This window comes from Misgurnus anguillicaudatus, chromosome 9 (genome assembly GCF_027580225.2).
Source record: "Misgurnus anguillicaudatus chromosome 9, ASM2758022v2, whole genome shotgun sequence".
NCBI classification, from domain to species: domain Eukaryota; kingdom Metazoa; phylum Chordata; class Actinopteri; order Cypriniformes; family Cobitidae; genus Misgurnus; species Misgurnus anguillicaudatus.
In genome coordinates this window covers 26960999-26985000 of record NC_073345.2, presented here as the reverse complement: position 1 = coordinate 26985000, position 24002 = coordinate 26960999, and the positions used below count along the sequence as shown (strand labels likewise).

Genomic DNA, 24002 nt, shown 5'->3' with positions numbered 1-24002 from the left:
CCACTTATGGTTCAACATAGCACAACATGGTGCCACACATGTGAGGTTTAGAACTAAAATGGTTCCCCTATGATTACAAGCCAGTGAACCACTTTTTAGCATCCTTTTTTTAAAAGTGTGGTGAGTCAAAGACTACCACCAGCTTTATCAAGACTGGAGACCATTCTGACAACATAGCCAAAATCATTATCTATGGATTCATGTTTCTTTCTCAACCAGATCTTCTATTTTTTCTCTAGTTCAATTAAATCGAAATAAATAAAAATAATAATTGATCTCCTTTTCTCATCGGACACACTCTTGGAATACAACAACACTGAGTAACATGACTCACAAAACCCTGTACAGGTGTTTTACCATTCGTTGTAAACTTGTGGACCTATTTTTCCAAACGCCTCACACCCGTACATTCTTCCGTTGAGAGTTTGAATAATAGACACTCCAGCCCAGTTTGTGGTGATAATCCACCTTTGCCAATTACAAGAATACAAACAACTCCATTTTCGTACCCGGTGGCAGAGTAATACCGTACCTCACAGCACATGTAATACAAGTCAATATAGTTGAAAAAACTATGATAAAATCTGTTGGAAAGAATCTTTTGCAGCGACTTTTGTGTGAGCATATCAGTGAACACCCCTGACCACTCAGTGAGTTTCACGTCTTTGTAAACTAAAGTTTAATGCATTTTAGGAAGGATTGTTTCAGTGCACCTATGCAGCCATTGTAGAGGTGGGAGGTGATACAACAAACACCCGAAATTCTCGGGCCAGCATCATATGTCCAAATTTCAGTAAAACCATTCTATTTCATCATAACCAATCTAAAAACAGGGCTTTAACTGTAAAATACAGAACTTGTCCTTTAGTTAACTTCAAATTCAAGGACCTTTCAAGGACTTTCCAGGTCCAATACCCTCAAATTCAGGGACTAAATGTCCGAACACATTTACAGTGAAAGCAAGGTTACATTGTGTTACCTTTAAAGATACATTGTTACAGTTCCCTTTCGAGGGAACTTGCGCTGCGTCACTGCGGTGACACTTTAAGGATGACTCCAAGGGTAAGTGCATCTGAATGTGTATATCAAATTCAACCAATGGTGAGGCTTAACAACAAAGACAGAGTGACGCGGGTGCCAAGAAGCATATTGCTATCTGAAATATTGCCAAAGACGATTAGTCGCCACTAGTTTTTGGGTACATTTTACAGTACACCTCTGATTCAGAGTCCACTATTTCTACAACACCAATTTTAGGGTTTTTAAACAAACACCATTGTCTCAGGTTTAGGGTGAATTTATCATTAATATCAATGAGAATAAAAACGCTGGTTTCCTTGATTCACTGGAAAAGGGGGGTGAAATGATGATTTCTCTGTAACTTCACACACACACAGTTAGTGGGAAAGGAGGGAAATTGGGGTGGGCTAGCGTTTGACATCACACGCTGTCACTCGACATTTAAAGTGTATAAAAGGGGTACTCACGAAATCCTGCCGGGCGGAGAGGCGAACAAGACAAAAAGAAGAGAGAAAGACTGACAGTAAGCTTAGATAACAGCCACGCTTGCTAAAAGCGCTTGTGTGTATGTGCGAGTGCCTGTGCCACTGTGTACTTGTCTGATCTCTGAGTCAGTTTGACAGCAAATGTCACTAAATGAAAGTGTGTTACTGGCAAGGCACCTGCTGGGCCATCTGTACTTGAGGTCACTATAGACTTTAAACTTAAGTGTGTGTGTGTGTTTATGGGATTACTCACGCCTGCATGGTTGTAGTTGCTGTCTGAAAGCTGAACATGTTCTCTTTAGGTAACCAACTGTTGTCATCTGCTAAGAAATAAGACATAATTGATCATTAGTATGAATGCAATCTGTGCATCTGAATGTATATATTAGCTAAAAATAACAAAGAGGCCCTAATAAATACATACATGGACACGTAAGCCAAATGTCATTGCATTAGAACAAAATATTAACCTTAAAAGGAAAACTTCGTCAAATGATATGAGGGTTATATTTTATGTTCCTTACATTATGTAGATGATAATATGTAAAAAACAGTAAAACACTTGTTGTGTTTTCTCATGCAGGGTCACATTTTACTACAATGACAAATGGTTTTAGTGTCCATCTTATGCAAGATCCACTCCACAGAGCAAAAACACACACAAAGTCCACTCCACAGAGGGAGAGAGCACAAAACTCACACACAGGAGCAAGAGGAGAGAGAAAGGAGAGTGGGAACAATACAGACCACGGCACATCGAACACATCGACGCCCCTCTTTTTGACTGAACCCCCCTCCCCATGTCCAGAGTCTTTCTCTCTCCCCTCCTGCTCTCCCCCTCTCACCTCGCTCCATCCCAGTCACCCGGTCCACACTGCACATCCGCTCTAGTGGTGGCCGGCGCTGCTTGCCTGCCTCTCGGGTGCTGCTCTCCAGGTCCAGCGAACCCTGACTGCGTGACGGCGTCCCGGGACAGCCGTCGCATGCCAGGCCGCAATCCTTTCCCTCCCCCCATCCGCGGATGTTGTGCGCGCTGACTGAACTCTGCAGCGGTTGGGAAAGGTGATGGTGGTGATGAGTTGCTCCGTGGTGATGGTGAGATGCTCCCGCGGAGCTTGCCAGTTGCTGGTTATGGTTGGTGGCCCCGCTTCTGTCTCCGCTGCTGCTGATGTAATGGTGGTTGCCATGGTGGTGGTTGCCGCGGAGCTGGTTGCCACTCGTACCTCCACCTCCATGGCGGCGGTGGTACTGCGTCGGAGACGAGGAGTTGGAGGAAGTGGAGGATTGGGCGAGCGCTTGGACGTCACACGCCTCCAGCGCATCTTTCAGTACCTCAAGCTCCAGGTTCTCCTTGCTCCCTCGGCTGGTCCCCAGCATGCCGCTCTCTCCGGTGATAGTGTAGACGCGAGCAGGCTGCAGTGAGCACTCCAAGCACTTCTGCTGGTCCTCCTCTGCCGAGAAACTCCGCTCTAGGGACAGGCGGCTTTTGGAGGTCACTGTTGGAGTTGGAGGTTCCAGGAGACCCAGGGCAGGGTTGATCAGATTGGGTTTGGCACAGAGAGTGGAGTCCTGAAAAGTGTAGCTATGATGGTTGTTGTTCTGAGTGCACAGGCTTTCTGGGCAGTCAGCGTCGTGGCCAACAAGGGTGTCAGAGAGTAAGTGATCTTAAATCAAACATTAAAAAAGGGAGAAATTAGTGAAAAGGGGCAGATGAGGACGAACACTAGATTATGAAGCACCACAGTTCTTTATAAAACATGAAAGGGAGTTTAATTTACTTCTTGTTCAGAGGCTCAAAGACAAAATAGTGAAGAGGAGAAAATAACAGCAGTAAGAAAGTGGGAATTGAGGGGTGTGATGATGTCCGACCTGATCCGTTACGGTTCTCAGGATGGGTGTGAAGATACTCTCCAAATGCACGGGCTGCTCTGCAAAGATACACACAGAAATGGACCATCAAGGAACAAAACAACACAGCATACACTATCAGAGAAACTGGTTAAAAAATGGTCCCTTTCAAAAAGTAACTTTGTACCTAAGACTTTATCATAGTAACTCAGAGGTACATATTGGTATCAAAAAGTGCACATTTGTACATCAAAGGTACATATTTGTACCAGATGTATACATATCTGTACCTAAATGGTACATTAGGACAACTTAAAAGGGTTCTGGCCTAGTAACAAGTAGGGCCCATTTTTTCTAACAACGTAACAACAATCATGAAATATGGACGTAGTGTCCAAGATGTCACCCATAGGTTTGTGAAGGGCTTTTTTGCAGCCAATAGTTGGCGTAGCTTTCCGTCGCCATCTTAGCAGCGCGTCACAGCGCATTACTCGTGGAAATCCGGAAATAGATAAAGAGGCTGGACGTGGGTGAAGCTGAGGTGGCTGGCTGCAAAAACCATGGCCGCTTGCCTGACTGTAGTGACAGCAGTGGCAGTTCACCCGTCAATCAAGTGACCACGCCCTTAATTATGCAGAGCTTGAAGGTATAATATAATTGAAACGGATGAGTTACAAAAAAATTCACTTCTGTCACAGTTGTCATGAAGGGAAAAATTAGCTGTATAGACCAAAAACACTATTTGTACCAGCCTGTAAACATATTTATTTCTTCTGTAAACTTGGGCATTTTAACATGGGAGGTCTATAGGATGCGGCTGCAATGATATTAAGCAGTGCTGAAAATATTCCCTTGCTATTGAAAGTAACCAAGGGGACTATTTTTGGGCACTGCGTAATATCATTGCGCCTGCTGCAGCCATGTTACGGCAGCAAAGTCCTTGATTATTACGCCAGAATGAGAGTATAGTTTCCAGCCATATCGGCCTAGAAAACCGCAACTTTTAATTTTCTGTCGGTCTTAGTACACGACGATGCAACTACAGAAGAGTCAAGTTTTAAATATTAAAACTCTTTGGTCATTTTTGAGTGAGATGCTAATTGATTATGCTAAGCTATGCTAAAAGTGATACTAAAAGACCCGGAGATCGGCTGAATGGATTCCAAAACAATAAAAATCACATGTTTCAGTTAGAAAATGAGCTTGTGTCCCTTTAAGTCACTTCCATGTTGACTTCACGATAGAGATCGGAAGGTTGCCCTTTGCTAACAAAAGAGTTGTATGTAGAGTATTTAACTCTCTTAGATCGCATGTTTGTACACATACAGGCAAGATAAAACGTTTCCACTGAGCTGATTCAAGATGGCCGATATGTTCCTAACACTTCTACGAGACGGCAGTCAGTTTCTCTCTCATCTTTTTCAATTTAGAAATGACAGCCCCAGTGCGCATTGCTCTTAGCCTCTTAATGTCACTCGCTAAGATGACACCAGAGCCTTGAGTATAAAGGGATTTCACAGGGATGTGAGTAATGCTCTGCAGCAGCAGTCAGCATTGGGAGGTTTGAGAGCTGCACTCCTCAGTAGACATGTGGATTCGCACGCGACTGTGGATAAAGAGGACATATGCTGCAAAAAGGTGGGAAGAGGAGGTGGAGCGGTGGCATCCATGCAGTGTAATTGGTTTCTTGTACGTAATTGCTTTCTTCGTGTTTGTGTGGCGCCCACAGATTCAGATGTAAAGACTTTGTCTTACGGTGTAAGAAAATATGGGAAACCATGTGAGGAGGAGCAATAAATACAAAGACAAATTGATATATGTAACCCTGGACCACAAAGCTTGGGTATATTTGTAGCAATAGGATGTTTAAAGTGTATTATTGAAATAAAGTCTAATGCAGATTCTGTAAGGGAAATTATCACCATCAGTTGATTTAAAGAGCAGTGATTGGCTAAAATGCAAATTAGTAATGCAAATGATCAGTTTGATGATGAGACCCAAAATCCCTCTCACCCCATCATCAGAATAAGCACTAATATGACACTTATTTCACCACTGGCTATAAAGAGACTGTCAAAAAATAGAAGTGTGGATGAAAGCACCCACCAGAGATTTTTGTCAACACTTGCTCAACATAAACAACAGGAATCAATGAGACAGAAAGAGAAACATTAATTAGCCCTGGCTTGAGGGGATATCATCAGTAACAATCGATTAGACTACAGAAAAACATGGAATAAAGATATAGCCAATCAGAGTCCCTAACCAAAAAGGGTGTAAATAAATGATGACGTGAAGGTAGCCAATGGCATCATTGAAGGACACAAATAAAAGCACCATCTGAGGGTCTTCGCTCTTTACATTTTATACACATATTGGCAACTTGATAATGAAAGGACAACAGATTATCGCATTTCACATATGGTGGCTCTGGCGCACAGAACGTGTAAATCTCCGGGTGAGTCACTGCATTTCTGGAAGCATGATTATATCTTGACTGATGATTCCTTAATGTGCTCAACTGCAACACACAAACAAATATTTGAGCTCATCAACACGTTCACACATACCTTCGCTATAACTAATGAACCCGTTTCCTCACAATATGTGGCCCACACATGACCATATGCATTCCTACATGCACGAGGAAAACCCACTCCAATCTCAATATTGCAACCTCCTCCACAGAAGCTGTCACACGGCCTGGGATTGACTCCCCGGTGGCTTACAGTCACCTGACGTAACATTCAATGACATGACACTCGTGACAGCTTTTTAAATTATTCAGTTTCACCAAACAAGCAGGTCACTTCATAACAAACATCATCCATTGCAACAGGGTTAATTAGGGTTCCAGTTTGGAAGTGGCACATAATCCACCTCAAGGCTCTTGCGGAGAGTGGAAGGGGTTGCAGAAACAACTAAGGCAGATGATGCTTCATCTGACGACGTAAAAATAACTAATGACAACAGTTGTTTTGAACACCTTTGCTTTTGTAGTGTTTTGCTTATCATTACAGTAAATCTCTTGGTTACAAAATCATCATATGACCTATTGCCTACATAGGGAGCTGCTTTAGAAGATACCGTCGTGTTACGATCTACATAGGCCACACATTCAGTTTTCTGCAATGGAGTCCAGACTTCATTTATTTTGATAAAGGTATGTCAGTATGTTGCGAAGCTAATGGGTAAATATGTCTAAGTGCACTCTCAGTTAAAGGTAGAACTGTTGCCACTGGGATGGTATCTTTTAAAAAGGTCCTAATACAGCGGGGAAAGTAAGTATTTGGCACATCAACATTTTTATCAGTAAGGGGATTTCTAAGTGAGCTATTGACACAAAATTTCCACCAGATGTAGCCATCAAGCCAAATATTTAATTTATACAAAGAAATCAGAACATTTAAGTATACAAGTTGAGTCATAATAAATAAAGTGAAATGACACAGGGAATAAGTATTGAACACATGAAGAGAACAAGGTGCAAAATGGCATAGAAAGCCAGGAGATAACCCAGGCACACAGGAAAGACTTCATTATGGGTAAAAGCAAAGAACTCTCTCAAGACCTTCGTAATCCTATCGTTGAAAAGCATTTTGATGGGAATGGTTATAGTGTGGTCAGATAAAACACCATTTCTACACACCATGTTTGGAAAAGAAATGACACTGCCCAAGAACACCATAACAACAGTTAGTTTGGGGTGGAAGCATCATGGTTTGGGGCTGCTTTTTAGCAAGGGGTACTGGCAGACTTTATATTATTAAAGGCAGGATGAATGGAGAAATGTACCGGGACATTCTGGATAAAAATCTGCTGCCATCTACCAAAAAGCTAAAAATGAAAAGAGGGTGGACAATTCAGCAAGACAATGATCAAAAACACAAGGCCAAGGAAATAATGAAGTGGTCAGTCAAACACCTGACCTAAATCCCATAGAAAATCTATGGAGAGAACTAAAGATCAAAGTTCATAAAAGAGGCCCAAGGAACCATCAATATTTAAATACCATTTGTGTGAAAGAATGGGCAGACGACGACGAGGCGTCTAGAAGCTATAATCACAACAAAGGCTTTTCTACATAAGGTGTGTTCAGTACTTCTTCCCTGTGTCATTTCACTTTATTTATTATGACTCAACTTGTATACTTAAATGTTCTGATTTCTTTGTATGAATTCAATATTTGGCATGATGGACACATGTGGTGGAAACTTTGTGTCAATAGCCCACTTAGCAATCCTCTTACTGATAAAAATGCTGATGTGTCAAATACTTATTTGATGTGTATGTACCATTTTGGTGCGTACCTTTGAAGTACCGACCAATGTGAACCTTTGAGGTACCAATATGCACCTTTTGTATCTCCTGTACTGACAGTATGTTTAAGATTAAGTATCTCTGTTGAATATTGAAAGAGTTGCATTGGTTTATAACTATAATGATCTCTGGGGGACTGGTTATGCGTTGGGTTCTACACAAACAGAACCAATAAAACACTATTAAATCATATTGGAAAATGACTTAAAACACCCTGCATAACCATTATTTTGTAATGGTTTTTATAGTAAACAGCCAATGGTTCATTTTAGTATTTGTAATTGAAACCATTAGAGATTGTATTGTTGTTTCTAGCAGAGATGTAATTCATTTAATGTCATTCTGTTCCGATAGTGGCACACTTTTTTACCTTATGAAACAGCTTTGGTGTTTGAAATACACCAGTGATGTCTTAAAATACTGTTTTCATGCCTGCTCACTAGATTTTTGAAGAGATAATAAATCTCTCTTGATATGGCTGGTGGGAGTGAAAGTAAAAGGTGGTTATCCATCCTCTCAGACACACTTACATTTAACAGTTCCTTCTGCTAGTTCTACTGATATTTGGATACCATCAGCTAGAGGTCTCAAGCTGGGAATTATCGTATTAATAAAATATCAGACGAAGTACACGAAGATGAGACAGAATGAAAGTAAGAAAAAGAGAAAAGGGAGAAAAAGATGAGAAAAATTAGTGAAAGACAGAGAGAATTATACATATGAAGACCTCAAATGCAAAACCCGCTTAGTGTGTCTGACCTATTTTCTTGTAAATTAGCAACTCTTTTTACCAACAAATGGGTATTTCTGAATGGCCTGGGATTAAGCAGATTTGAAGTGAAAGTATTATTTGATGAACGTGCCGAGAGTATTCGGTTAATATCGTTTTCATTTCTGACAAAGGTGGCGTTTACTGGCTTTTGAGCTCCTGAATCTTTTTTATTCATTTATAGAATATAACACACATAAAATGTATACACAGTACACCATATATACCATACTCTATCTATCTCTAGCGGTAGGGAGAAAAGGACAAGGAGGGAGTGAAAGCCAGGGAGAGAAATAAATGAGCCACAAGGTAAAGATAAAATAACAAAAGAAAGTCGGCATGCTCCATGACATGTGACTGAGAAAAACGAGGTCAAGCACGAAGAGGAAAACTGTTTAAAGTATGTGTGCGTTTCTGAGGGTCTGTAACTGTAAAGGGTTCAGAGAGAAATGGGTGAAAATTAGGTGTGAAAGTGTGAAGATTAACAATGAAAGCTGGTGAAACATGGTCAGAGAAGAAAATGGGTGTTAACCTATTTATATTACATTATACAATTTATTTTATTTTTATATCATTGAACATTATCAAAACATTTTACCATAACATTATACATATGTTGATTTTTTTGTCTTAAAGTGCACCTATTTCATTGCTAAAAAACAACGTTATTTTGTGTATTTGGTATAATACAATGTGTTTGAGTGGTTTATGGTTCAAAAAACACATTATTTTCCACATACCATACAGATTTTACTCTCTTCCTGAAACGCATGGATTTGAAAAGCTCTGTGTCCCTGATTGGTCAGCTAATCTGTACGTTGTGATTAGCCTGAATACCTCTGGCGTCAGCCGGAAATGTGACGCTCCTTACCATGTTTGAAAAATTAGCTCACAATCCAATGCTAACAGGATTTAACTTACAGGCTGTGAGTCCGAAGCGCGAAGAATTGCCTACAATCTGTGTGTTTGTTGTAGTCCATGAAAATAGATTTACGTTGGAGACGATAACTTGCGTCATTGTTTACTTTGGCATATCTTTTTAAGATGTACTAACACATACTTACACACCAAAGGAAATGTAAAAACGTGAATCGGACAATAGGTGCTCTTTAATTTTGCAGCCCTTTCAATGATGCATAATACAAGGATGGTTAGATGAAGGATCATGGATGGAAGAATGTGTGGATATCTATCTATTATAGGTAGATAAATAAACAGTATCCACCTTTAGTATATAGACAGAAATTGTATTCTAACGTGTATTTATTTTATCTACACTATTAAAATAAGGTACAAAAGCTGTCACTGGGGCGGGACTCTTTTAAAAATACACATACTAGAGTGCATATTAGTACCCAAAAGGTTAGTACCTACAGTAATTGATACATTAGGTTGTTAAAATGTGCCATCCCTGTGAGAGCATTTGTACCTTTCTCTGTTCATTTAATTCTCATTAGAATATTTACACCCTTGTTTCAGTTTCTGCAGGAGCTTTAAATCTCTTTTTCTCTCTTTGCTGTCTGCAGTACTAAACAGAGGCAGCTGATAAAAGCATAGACACAATGGGAAGGTTCAATATGCATGACACTGTACTCTCTCTCTCTCTCTCTCTCTCTCTCTCTCACACACACACACACACACACACACACACACACACACACACACACACACACAGCAGGCATTCATGAATAAAACACACACTAGAAAATTCATAGTTGAAGAAGGCACTCTCAAACACGGCCCCATAATAACGCAATACATTGCTGATGCGTTTATGCACAAAATGTGATTTGTTTTGTTTGCTTTGCAAACCACATCACAAAGGCAGTTTCTAAAAAAGAAAAACAAGAAATGCAAATAAGAAGCAAAATATCTAACACTGAGCAATAACCAAAAAAGCTATTACTCCATTAGTGATCCATTAGGTGAAAAATGAAGCGATTCAATTAAACTGCCTGTCTAAACGGCAGCGTCTTTATTAGAAGCTGGCAAAGAAAAACTTCTTAAAGGTAGACACTTCACGGGCACGTTTCCAAGGGGTCCTAATGTATTTATTCAAGTGAATAGGTCCTTGAGAACAATAATGAGGTGAGTGGACAACATGCATTCAAGATGAGCCAAGGGAGGACCAAACGATTATGCATTTCCTAACCCTGGCTCACAGAAGTCACTCGTTTTTGACACATTTTTCCTCTCAGATTAATTCGGAGCTTTTCCAGAACAGCAACATAACGAATAACAGCAGAGGCGGTTTAATGGCAGGTTTTATAGGGCATGTTTTCACGGCATATGGGACAGGCGCTTTAGCAAAGACCACAGATTAAAATGTCACCCTCCTTCTTTTCTGCATCTTCAGATGACGCCTGGAACCCTCCTTCCTTACAGCGTACCCTTGTTTTAACTCTTGCTTCTCTCTATCTCTCCTGCATTACAGCAAGGACAACAAAGTCAAAGGCGTAATCGCAGAGTGTCAGAGCTGTCCTGAGATCTGCGTTATCTCACGCAGTCTGACTAATTACACAACACAGTCGCATCACTGCGACTAGATAATAAAACAAGCAGGAAGTACGTGTGCGTTGTGTAGCGTGTTTCTCTAATGTATTTGTGTAAAGGAAGTGGGGTCTCCTCAAATAGGCCTGTAATTATAACTCTAAAGATTATACAGATTATCCAGTGAGGAGGGATTAGGCACGCTCTACGAAATGCTGGGTTATTTTCAACCGAGTGTTGGGTTAAAAAGAGACGAATTCAGATATTGGGTTAAATTAAAATTGTTTATATTTGACCCAATAATGGTTTAAAAACAACCCAGCACGTTGGGTTAAAACATCCCAGCACCAGCATTTGACCCAACACTGAGTTGAAAATAACCCAGCATATTTTTGAGTGCATGTGTTCCCAGCTTAAAATTTTACATTATAAAAACGTTCCCGTAACGTCTTACGAAAGTTTGGAAAACGTTAATTTTTTTAACGTTCTTAGAACCTTAAAAGCGTCCAGTTTTTTAGACGTGGTATAAACGTTAATATTTGGTTATACGAACGTTATTCAAAACGTTTTATAAATGTTCAGTCTGTTGTTATATTAATGTTCTAATAAAGTTTTTAAAAATGTTATTAAAACATTCCATTTGCAATTATTAATGTCCTAAGAACGTTTTCCTAACATTTATAATAGGTTATTAAAACATTATGTTTTAAATGTTCTTAGAACGTTAAAAACTAAAAATTTTGACATATTGTTTGGTTATGATAACGTCATTAGAAAGTTTTAAGAAAGTTACGTTACATACACAAGGGTAACGTTTTCAAAGCTAGGGTTTGTAGAACGTTCTGCTAACAATGCAATTATAACGTTTTCAATGTTACCGTTTAAAGAATGTTACATTGCATACACAATGGTAACATTTTCAAAGCTAGGGTGTGTAGTACGTTCTGCTAACAATGTAATTATAACGTTTTCAATGTTCCCGTTTTAAGAACAATACATTACATACACAATAGCTACGTTTTCAATGCTAGGGTGTGTAGAACGTTCTGCTAACAATGCAATTATAACATTTTCAATGTAACCATTTTAGGAATGTTACATTACATACACAATTATAACGTTTTCAATGCTAGGGTGTGTACAACGGTTTGCTAACAATGCAATTATAAAGTTTTCAATGCTACCGTTTTAGAAACGTTACATTACATAGGCAATAGTAACGTTTTCAATGCTAGGGTGTATAGAAAGTTCTGTTAACAATGCAATCATAACGTTTTCAATGTTACCGTTTTAAGAATGTTACATAACATACACAATGGTTACGTTTTCAATGCTAAGGTGTGTAGAAAGTTCTGCTAACAATGCAATTATAACGTTTTCAATGTTCCCGTTTTAAGAACAATACATTACATACACAATAGCTACGTTTTCAATGCTAGGGTGTGTAGAACGTTCTGCTAACAATGCAATTATGACATTTTCAATGTAACCATTTTAAGAATGTTACATTACATACACAATTATAACGTTTTCAATGCTAGGGTGTGTACAACGGTTTGGTAACAATGCAATTATAAAGTTTTCAATGCTACCGTTTTAGAAACGTTACATTACATACACAATAGTAACGTTTTGAATGCTAGGGTGTATAGAAAGTTCTGTTAACAATGCAATTATAACGTTTTCAATGTTACCGTTTTAAGAACAATACATTACATACACAATAGCTATGTTTTCAATGCTAGGGTGTGTAGAACGTTCTGCTAACAATGCAATTATGACATTTTCAATGTAACCATTTTAAGAATGTTACATTACATACACAATTATAACGTTTTCAATGCTAGGGTGTGTACAACGGTTTGCTAACAATGCAATTATAAAGTTTTCAATGCTACCGTTTTAGAAACGTTACATTACATACACAATAGTAACGTTTTGAATGCAAGGGTGTGTAGAACGTTCTGCTAACAATGCAATTATAACGTTTTAAATGTTACCGTTTTCAGAACGTTACATTACATACACAATAGCTACGTTTTCAATGCTAGGGTGTGTAGAACGTTCTGCTAACAATGCAATTATGACATTTTCAATGTAACCATTTTAAGAATGTTACATTACATACACAATTATAACGTTTTCAATGCTAGGGTGTGTACAACGGTTTGCTAACAATGCAATTATAAAGTTTTCAATGCTACCGTTTTAGAAACGTTACATTACATACACAATAGTAACGTTTTGAATGCTAGGGTGTGTAGAAAGTTCTGCTAACAATGCAATTATAACGTTTTCAATGTTACCGTTTTAAGAACGTTACATTACATACACAATAGTAACATTTTAATACTAAGTTGTGTAGAACGTTCCGCTAACAATACAATAATAACGTTTCTAATGCTAACGTTTTAAGGACGTTTATTAATTGCAGATAACATTAGGGAAACGTTCTACAAATGTTATTGCAAGAACGATTTTGGATAACTTTAGGAGAACCTTTAGAGAACTTTAGCCAAAGTTACAGGAACGTTCCCTGTTAGCTGGATTAGGGTTAAAAATAGTCTGATTCAGCATATTTGGTCTAGGGTAGGGATTTTCATCAGGGTTAACTTAACTTGAATATGAACTTGTGGCTGAAAACCTTAAGCTATATGTAAAACTCTTCATAAGTCCCCTTCTTTGATTTTAATATAAATGTATGAGCTATTTGCAGTATGCTGGAGGCAGTGTAATAATAACAGTGTGATGCTCGCTAGGAAACTCTATACTTCTCAAATACCAGCATTCAAGGACCAAAGATCAATGAGTCAGATCTCATCAGACTGCACACTAATAAACAAAAACGCATTCAAAAGAGCCTCCTCTCCAACTCGATATCGCAGACATGGCATCAATAAAGGCGGTCTCTTCAGGAATTGCAGGCATGAGAGAATATCTGTGATGGTTCCTTAAAAAGGTCTCACAAGTCAATACGTTTCTGTGTCTGTTTTAAGTCCCACAGTTAGCGATTACGCTGCACCGGTCTTACAGTACAAAGCTAAAACTGACAGCAGCCGTATCAAGGGTGTGAAATAAGCTTAGGGTTCTTTAGAAAATGAAGAACTCCTCATGCTTTACTTCAGTCAGCAAAAGTGAACTCTCTTAAAGGGGCAGTACACCCAAAAATATTTTAATTGTAAAGTACATAATATACTGTATCAAGTTTTGAATGTCTTTCATATAATGCAAATATATGGAAAAAATCCTAGTGATTGACTTTTGTTGGACTAAGTTAACCAAACATTTTATTTTGTGTTGAACATTTCTTGAACATTTTCCCAAGACTGCTGATGTAATCATATCACACTGATGCAGGTCACCCATCCTATCAGAAAGGAAAAACAGCTCAACCTCATAGTAAAGACGTCTCAATAATGGCTCAGCCAGTAGCGAGCATTCACGCTGGCAGTGATTTTAAGATGCTCTGACTGCTTTTCCCTAAATAGCATCTTCCTCTAATTCTGCCATCCCTATTTTTCATCGTGATATAAGAGGCTGCAGGCGGTCCGAACTACGAAAGTAATAACAAATGCAACAGTGAAAGCATGATTATATTACTGTAGCTAAATCAAAGTCAAAGCCTAACCAAAATACTAAAGAATCACCCAATAAAAATGTGCATGCATTTGTCGACTCTGATTGGAGGGCATTATAACACTGCTGATGACTCAACATCTCAGCTCACAAGTGAGATTGTATAAGCAGTGTTTCCCGTACATTGATTTATTTGTGGTGGCCCACCACAGAATCAACACTGGCCCCCACAAATAGAATTTTCATGATTCCCATTTACATTTTTATTTCACTATTTAAAACAGCTTAATTCGGCTTAAAATATAATTTGATATATAATACAGATCAAATACAGATACAGATCAAAGAGTAGAAGTGAAACATATTTCAGGTGCAAACACTAGATCAAATGCAAACACGACATGATGACGTCACATATATGCTAATTAGCGGGTGACGTCATCACCACCACAGTCTCCTCAAAATCCTGTGGGAAACACTGATAAGCATCTCTTTAGATCACTCAAAATTATTAACATACAAACTCTCCTGTGCATACTAAACTATCCATGCTGACCCGCAGGCCCTGACAGTTACCATTCAAAACATGACTGAAGCGGAAAAGAAATGACATAAAGCCCCAAGGAGAAACTTGTCTTTATCTATCAGCACACGACTGAAGTCAAATTTATTTTAATGACTTTCAGTACTATTTAAACGTTGGGCTTTAAACCCTACTAAAAAAATCCAGCTAAGACCAGCATGAGCTGGTGAGCTGGTTTTTTGCTGGTCTCCAACCTTGGTCTTAGCTGGTTTTGCTGGTGTAGCAAGCTGGTCTAGCTGTGTTTTGGTCACTTTTTAAGCTGGTCTAGCTGGAAGACCAGCTGGCCCACCAGCATGACCAGCTTTGTCATGCTGGGAGGACCAGCGTAAACCAACTAGTGCCACCTAAAACCAGCTTATGCTGGTCTTAGCTGGATTTTTCAGTAGGGAAGGGACACTTTCTTCTGACGGTTCCACTTTAAGCAAAGCTTAGCATTAGCATCGCGCTCAATAATGACCAAAGAGTTTTTATATTTTTCCTATTTAAAGTTTGATTCTTTTGTAGCTACATTGTGTACTAAGACCAACGTAAAATTAAAAGTTGCGATTTTCTAGGCCGATATGGCTAGGAACTATACTCTCATTATGGCGTAATAATCAATTTGTTGCCATACCATGGTTGCTACAGGCGCAATGTTATTATGCAGCACCCGAAATAAGTCCCCTTGGTAACTTTCAATAGCAGGGGACTATTTTTGGGGCACTGCGTAATATTATTGCGCCTGCAGCAGCCATGGTATGGCTCAAATTTCTTGATCTAATCAGATTCAATGGATTATGCTAAGCTATGCTAAAAGTGGTACCGCCAGACCCGGAGATCGGCTAAATGGATTCCAAAAATGGTAAAAATCAAATGTTTAACTCTAGGGGAGCTGGAAAGTCATCATGAAATAAAAAAATAATTAAAGAAATTAAAAATCCTGTAGCTCAGTGGAAAAGCATTGTGAAAAGCACTGCACTTATTTTTTTTTGAATTTTTTTACAAATGACTTATTTGTAAGCTTCATAATGTGGCCTGGTAATCTTTAAATTAAAAACCGCTAATCTCCTCCCCTCCTCAAAACAAGCTCTCTTTACTTCCAGTCATGAGGAATGACCCGAGAGCGTGGCCCAGGAAAAGATCGCAGAGATTAGCAATTTGCAACATGACCCAACTTCTAACGTTCCAATGAGATCTCAATGGATGAATTCCAGCACTACCTTTATTCTCATTTCCGAAGCCGTTTCACTCGGTTATACATCATGATAGGAAAAATATGACAATCGCTACTTCCGAAACAGATTCGAGAAATAGGAAGAGAAGTTGCCCATCAGTGTGAACTCATCCCTTCCACCGTCTGATTGGTCTGATTGCTCTTTCGCAAGGACTTCTGGGTTGGTCAAGTGCGTGAATCCTGCTACAGTGGCCACTTTGCAGAAGACCCTATCAAGGGTGCAAAGGGGGTGCTGATGAGCACACTTTGGAGCTTAAAAATGACAGATGGCACACCCTACGGATTCGTAAACTAAGCAAGCACGTGCAATTTAAGGCCACGAGACCGAAAGTCCACATAAAGTGTGCCATTTGGGACAGGGCCATTTGGGACAAGCACAGTAAGCTTCAAGGCACAATTTGTAATTTTCGTAGCTAGAGGTCGCTAAAAAACAACAACGGACGCAGTTTGCTGTTGCTGTGAAACGATCTATCTATCACTGTTAATAGACGGTTTCATCGGACGCACGTGCGGTCATGCGAGTCATGCGCGTCTGGTCAGAATTTTATTTCCAGTTTCTGTTTGTTTATTAGTTTGACTAGTTGCTAAACTAAACTCTTAAAGAAATACCTCGTTGAAAATAACAAATGTTTTAGTTTTCTGGGTAATCTTGGTGTTGTTTATTTTGCTTGTTATATAAATAAACTACTTTAAAAGGACTTTGTTGTTATTTATTATTAGCGGAGTTTACCGGAGGTTACATGATGACCACGAAAGTTGCTTTGTTTATGTTGTTACTGCTGAAACCGTCTATAGGAGCTGATGTTTATGAATGATGTAATGGAAAAAAGCAACAGTACCGCTTCAAAATCGCTCTCTCCATACTTTGATGTCACATGCTGATCGATCTGATTCGACCACACTATGCCCTGCGTCCCAATTCAAATACCATCAGTACTAAATAATAGTCAAAATTTGATTTAGTATTTCCCATCTCTGTTAATGCACTCAAAAGTCCATACCTTACAATGATAAAAACAGTACATACTTTTACGGCATAGTATGTAAATTGGGATGCAGGGATGGTTTCTTTGCACTAAAAACGGAATTCGAGGATTAGACGGACATGACGCCATTACCAAGCGACGGTATGACATTTGGAATAATATAAGTTCAAATGTAAGCAAATTATGTAACACTGTGCTAAGGATAAAAATCTTACATATTCTGCTTTTAAATTCTCACGTTTAAGTGTTATTTAACTAAGTACTTAATGTGCACATACATGTATTATGTGATAACAAAAAAATTGGAAGCAGGGAGGTAGCGCAGTTTGAGAGCAGAATGACTTCTTGTTCCTTAATATGAGCTAAATGTACCATTGTGCTATTGATCCTGTGTGTGTTCACATAAAATAGTCCACCCACCAGCCTTTCTTTTAAACAGTACTGTGGTCATGACCCAGTGTCTGGAGGAGAACAGATTACCAGACACCACCTTCACACCGAGCAGCGGTTTCCTGGACAGAGCCGACAAACCTATGACATTGGTGTATATCCTGACAGTGTTTTAGATCTTAGACTATTTTTTCCTTCCTGAAAGCCACTGTAAATTACAGCCTGTAATATCATTACAAGGTACCCCAGGCAATGACTAATTTGCAAACATGCAGTTTTTGCTGCAGGGCGGCACATTTAACAGGCACCACAGGTCGGCTTGGGTATGTTGTGTGAATACCATATTGCAATTTCAAGGTAGTTCGCAGCCCCCTCTGTTTATGACGATATAGAGACAGACCCCTAGTGTGTATCTAGGTCTCATTTATTTATTAATAATTTATTATGCCATAAAAAGAAAGCTTTACACCAAAATGTCCTCTATGTCAAAGACATATGACAAAGCTTTTCAACTTTGGTCTTGGAGGGGTAATGTAGTGCAGAGAGCTTAATACCAAATCAAATGACTCTCCTAATACTTTTATAGTCCTTTGTGCAGCTAAACAGCCCATGGTCACAATAAACTGTCATTGCATGAAAAGATCTGTGTCACAATTCTCAAAATTCCTACTTTTGTGTTATACTGAAAAAAAAATAACAGCCTAGGGGTTTTGGAGACGAAGGTGAGTAAAAAAAATTATAATGTCAAATTTTTATTTTAAGCAACTGATTTCCAGTTACGCTGGACATTTATACTCGGCATGCAGAGCTGTGCTCACTGAAACACCTGCCCTGCATACTAAACAGTCGCTTGTTCATGCTTGTGAAACACACACACACACACACACACACACACGCACACACACACACACACACACACACACGTAAACGACGTACAGATGAAGGAAAACCATCCCATTCATGAATGAAACCCTCTCCTCAGTCTGTTCTTGAATTGTACAGCTCAACAGTAGCATACCGTTGACAAGGTCATTTCAATGACTGAACAGACAGTGTTAAAGTTTGTCTACTCAAAAGCACCATTCCAAGACCACTAAAACCCTTTATGTGAACATTAAAGATGGAATGACTCACAGCATCCCTGAGGTACCAGGCCTGGACAATAGGGTGAGAAGGTTAACGACTTGCCATCTTACCAAATATAACAGATGTGATTCACATGACAATGGGATAGAGGGTTTCTAGCTGTGTACCGAGAAGAGAACATTTTCTACACAAACCACGTGCCATTATGAATAACACATTGGTTTAACAGACTGAAAGCATGTTGCAGAACAGCATGCGCATTTACGCGTTTTTGTACAGTAATTCGGGCTTATGGTTTACGACACTTGCAGTCTATTTGCACTCGGTGATGCTATAATTCACCGCGACACGGAAACACCAGGGTAACACGAGTCAGTCACGGATGATTGACAGATCGAGTCAGTCTAGTGGTGCGCACTCGCCTGTTGCAAATGTATCAGGACAACTGGCATGCCTTGAAATGCGACTAAAAATGGCTGGTTAGGCTGTTCATGTCTATGCGTAATTCCCAGTGTCTATTTTGGAAAAACCTAGACGCTGTAAAAGTTTACATGTATTACAGGGAAACGCATTTACTATGATGTCCTACACATAAATCCCATATGAGATCTTCAAAAGCGCAATCCTTGCGCGCCAGGTGCACATAGAGTGGGGTTGAAAGCACTGCGTAATTGTTAATAATAATAATATTAAATTAACAAATATTTATTTGTTCTTTTCCATTCCCCTTTCTCTATGAGATACACGACACATTTAAAAAGCAATATGGGACAAGTAAGCTATTTTGGACTGACTTGGAGACGTTTCTCCGTCTGTGACAGTTACACTCCATTATAATAATAATAATAATACATTTTTATGCATTTAATATATTTAATATGCTTATTGATATATAATCCATAAACATCTGAGACGGGACGCAGACACATTAATGCCAACAGAAAGAAAATGTAGATCAAAATAAAGCATCACATTAAAATACATGAGTAACCACAACATCATCCTTTTTTAAAACGACCAGTTTGACTAACCAAGATCATGTTCTTTCATTGAAGCCCGAAAAAGAGTTAAATATCATCCTCACGCGCCGTTTGTTAACTTCAGTGCACCGGAGACGCACACGTACGATTGCGGAGCCGAGCTGACGGGATCCACGCCGTGCATGAGCGCGTAAAAGCGGACACTCACCTAACTTTGGCTGCCACCGACGAAATCGCATCATTCCTCAGATTCTTCCTTTTGGACACCGCAGTTCCCATGCTGGCATGGAAACGGCGCTTACAAGAAAACAGCACATTCCAAATAGCAATGCAATGCGTAAAAATGACGGAGCGGGATGCTGTCTGGCAAACGCGTGCACGTGTGCGTCTGTCTATATTGTAACGCAAACCCCGTATGTGATGCAGGGCAGTGTATGCATCTGTGTTCTCCAGCTGGTGTCAACTAGTTAAAGAAAAAACACGCAGGAACCGATCCCGCCCCTTCCCTCTCAGCTCCCTTCATTGATATGTGTAAGAAACGATGGCTTGGAAGGGAGTGTTTATGGGAGTGGGAGGGTGTGTGGAGGGTACCAGACAGGAAACCCAGTGGGCCCATATATGGAACGACCACCCCTCTGAATCCACCCACTTATCAAGCAACAGCACCGCAAATGTCAGGTGAAAAATGAGCTGAGTGACTGGAAGGCATGCAGACCTGCATTCATACCGCGCATTTCACAATGATGACGGAAAATGTTATGTTTTTTTTTTACAATTTATGTAAGCTATGTCCTTCTGTCCGTGTCTATCTGTTCACCTGTCTATCCATCTGTCTTTCTGTCCATCAATTATCAATCTGTTCATCAATTCTATATCTATCCATCCATCCATCCATCCCCTCATCATCGATTAATCTGTCTGATTGGCTACCTGTCAGTCCATCTGCCCATCCATCCTTCCATCCACACATCCATCTATCTTCCTGTATGTCACCTGTCTAGCTAACTACCTGACTCTCGGTCTGTCTGTCCACCCGTCCATCCATCTGTTCGCCTACCCATCGGTCCATCCATCAATCCATCTATCGATCCATCTATTTTTCCATCCACCATCTATCTGTTCACCAGCCCATTCATCTATCTATCCATTATCTGTCTGTCCTCCTGTCAAGACATCCATTAATTTATCCATCCATCATCTATCTGTCCATCTATCCATCCATCTATCCATCTATCCATCTATCTATCTATCTATCTATCTATCTATCTATCTATCTATCTATCTATCTATCTAATTGTCTGTCTGTCTGTCTGTCTGTCTGTCTGTCTGTCTATCTATCTATCTATCCATCATTTATCGGTCTATCCTCCTGCCCATCCGCCCGTCCACCTATCTATCCATCTATCCTTCTTTCTGTCCTTCTGTTCATCTATGCCCATCTGTTCACCTGTCCATCCATCCATCCATCCATCCATCCATCCATTCATTCATCCATCCATCATCTATCTGTTCATCAGCCCAATCATCTATCTATCCATTATCCTCCTGTCCAGACATCCATTAATTTATCAATCCATCCATCCAACTGTTCATCTATCTGTCTGTCTGTCTGTCTGTCTGTCTGTCTGTCTGTCTGTCTGTCTGTCTATCTATCTATCTATCTATCTATCTATCTATCTGTCCTGTCCTGTCCTGTCCGTCTGTCTGTTTGTCTGCCTGTCTATCCATCCATCCATACATCCATCTGCTATCTATCCATCTGCCTATCTGCCCATTCATCCATCTGTCTTTCCGTTAATCCATCCATCCATCCCCTCATCATCAATTAATCTGTCTGATTGGCTACCTGTCAGTCCATCTGCCCATCCATCCTTCCATCCACACATCCATCTATCCACCTGTATGTCACCTGTCTAGCTATCTACCTGACTCTCTGTCTGTCTGTCCACCCATCCATCCGTCTGTTCGCCTACCCATCGGTCCATCCATCAATCCATCTATCGATCCATCTATTTTTCCATCCTTCATCTATCTGTTCACCAGCTCATTCATTTATCTATCCATTATCTGCCCATCCATCCATCTGTCTTTCCGTTAATCCACCCATCCATCTGTTCATTCATCTATCTATCTAACCTGTCTATCCTCCTGCCCATCCGCCTGTCCACCTATCTATCCATCTATCCTTCTGTTCATCTATGCCTGTCTGTTCACCTGTCCATCCATCCATCCTTCCATCATCTATCTGTTCATCAGCCTATTTATCTATTTATCCATTAATTTATCAATCCATCCATCCAACTGTTCGTCTATCTTTCCGTCGATCCATCTATCTATCCATCCATCATCTATCTGTCCATCTATCTAGCTGTCCGTCTATCTGTCTGTCTGTCTATCCATCTATCTATCTATTCATCCATCCATCATCAATCTATCTGTCTATCTATCTATCTGCCCATCCATCATCTATCTGTCTATCTTTCCATCTGCCCATCCATCCATCAATCTGTTCATTTATCTGTCTATCCTCCTGCCCATCCGCTCGTCCACCTATCTATCCATCTATCCGTCCTTCTGTTCATCTATGCCTGTCTGTTCACCTGTCCATCCATCCATCCATCCATCCATCCATTCCTCCGTGTGTCCTCCTTCCCATCCACCTGTCCACCTATCTATCCACCACTTCTGCATAACAGGCTGTCTTGATGCTATTGTTAAACCAACTGGCATGTCTTATTACTGCCAACTTAATTCAATTTCAATTTATCTCTATGTGATTTTTTTCTGGTAATTGACCACACAAGCTTGCTGTTGTTTGTGCCATGCTTTACCAGCTGAGCAACAAAAAACTGGCACTCACCAATCCACTCAATAACAGCCTGTTGTCTGTCTGTTATTTCATCACTCAAGCAGACAGACAACAGACGCCTCATTCCCTCTGCTGTACGATGGCTAAAAACAACTGCATACAGACAGGACTGTAAATCCAAAAAGAGTGTACACCAGCTGCATTATACACCAGCCATGTTATATGAAGTGGTGGTCACAAATCTCTTTCCATTTTCACCTTTAATTACCATTTCACCTTTTGTAACCAATGCATGGCCATTGTAAAAAAAAGAGAAGAAGTGAAGGAGGGGATTGGGAGGAGGAGGGATGCCAGAAGAATTGCTGCTGGGCGCAGAGAGTAGACTGACACTAATATATGTTCTTAATGATGATTGACAGCCCTGAATGGTTAGGTTCCTCCCGAAAGTACGGTAAGAACTTAATTTAATTTTCATTTGAACAAATGATATATCAGCTAGTGTCACGAACAGGAACATTCACTTAATTTATGCCAGTCCTTATGACTTATCCAGTCTTTCTGCTGTTAGCATTTTAATATGCACATCACCAGACAACCAACCTGTTTAGATTATCACACACCCCTGTGGTTGTTGTTGTTGTTTACAATTACAGCATGCAATTACAATTAAAACACAAACAATGGCAAACAATTTATAATTTTAAAGGTGTAAGAGTCAACTTTTATACAACAGATTTGTCACAATGACAGTAATTTCACTTTCCATAATCAACATTACTGTCACAAATGAAGCTGAAAGAGCTTAGTTCATAGATAAATCTTTTCTCTTTCTCCTAATCTAAATCGTTCCCTATCGCCAAAATGTTCTGGCTTGGTTAAATGTCATGCAGCTGTTGCCACAAGGTGTTTAAAAAAACAAAAGTGTACTCGACTCTAGTGCACAAAATGTGGGCACTTGCTTGTACGCTTTTGAAAGTAATGCCCTCTACAAAGACAAATGTAAAATTAAATGCAAATGTACCATAATCTTATTACCTAATGGACTTTTACAAACTGTTATGAGTTTGACTTTGAACTTGGGATTTTGTGTCCTGTTCGTTTTGATAACACAGAGGGAATGTTGAAGCACTTTCCTGCCATTAAAAGATCCCATCATTCTTTTTGTGCTTTAGATAAACTTCCCATACACTATCTCTTACACACACACACCTGGCAAAGAGGAAAGCTGATATTCTTTTCACTTTATTTTTGTGGTTGTGCCAACTCACCAACCAACACAAACAACCCAACAAGGTCAGCCAACATACTTACACCCCATTACTTTACTGGCTCACACAGTCAACCAGAAATATTTTCAAAATCTGTCATGTTTGTGTATTGGATACTACTAATAATGTCTTGTTGTGAATTTTCATAACCTCCCACTGGCACACGGTAAAAGGGGTAA

The 24002-nt window shown here is 39.6% G+C and overlaps 1 protein-coding gene across 9 annotated transcripts in view; it reads right to left on the bottom strand.

The window, feature by feature from the left end:
- nsmfa (NMDA receptor synaptonuclear signaling and neuronal migration factor a) overlaps positions 1-24002 on the bottom strand; it is a 72671-nt gene that overhangs the window by 22060 nt on the left and 26609 nt on the right. For 3 of the 9 annotated variants that reach the window (XM_073871390.1, XM_073871385.1, XM_073871384.1), the window contains 3 exons: positions 3375-3433; positions 2351-3169; positions 1759-1828 (listed from right to left, as the gene is read on the bottom strand). In XM_073871390.1, coding sequence (XP_073727491.1) covers positions 1759-1828; positions 2351-3169; positions 3375-3433 — 948 coding nt within the window. Of the gene's footprint in view, positions 1-1758; positions 1829-2350; positions 3170-3374; positions 3434-19954; positions 20273-24002 lie in introns of those variants that run through there. The other 6 variants (XM_073871391.1, XM_073871386.1, XM_073871387.1 and 3 more) reach the window with 5 other exon arrangements.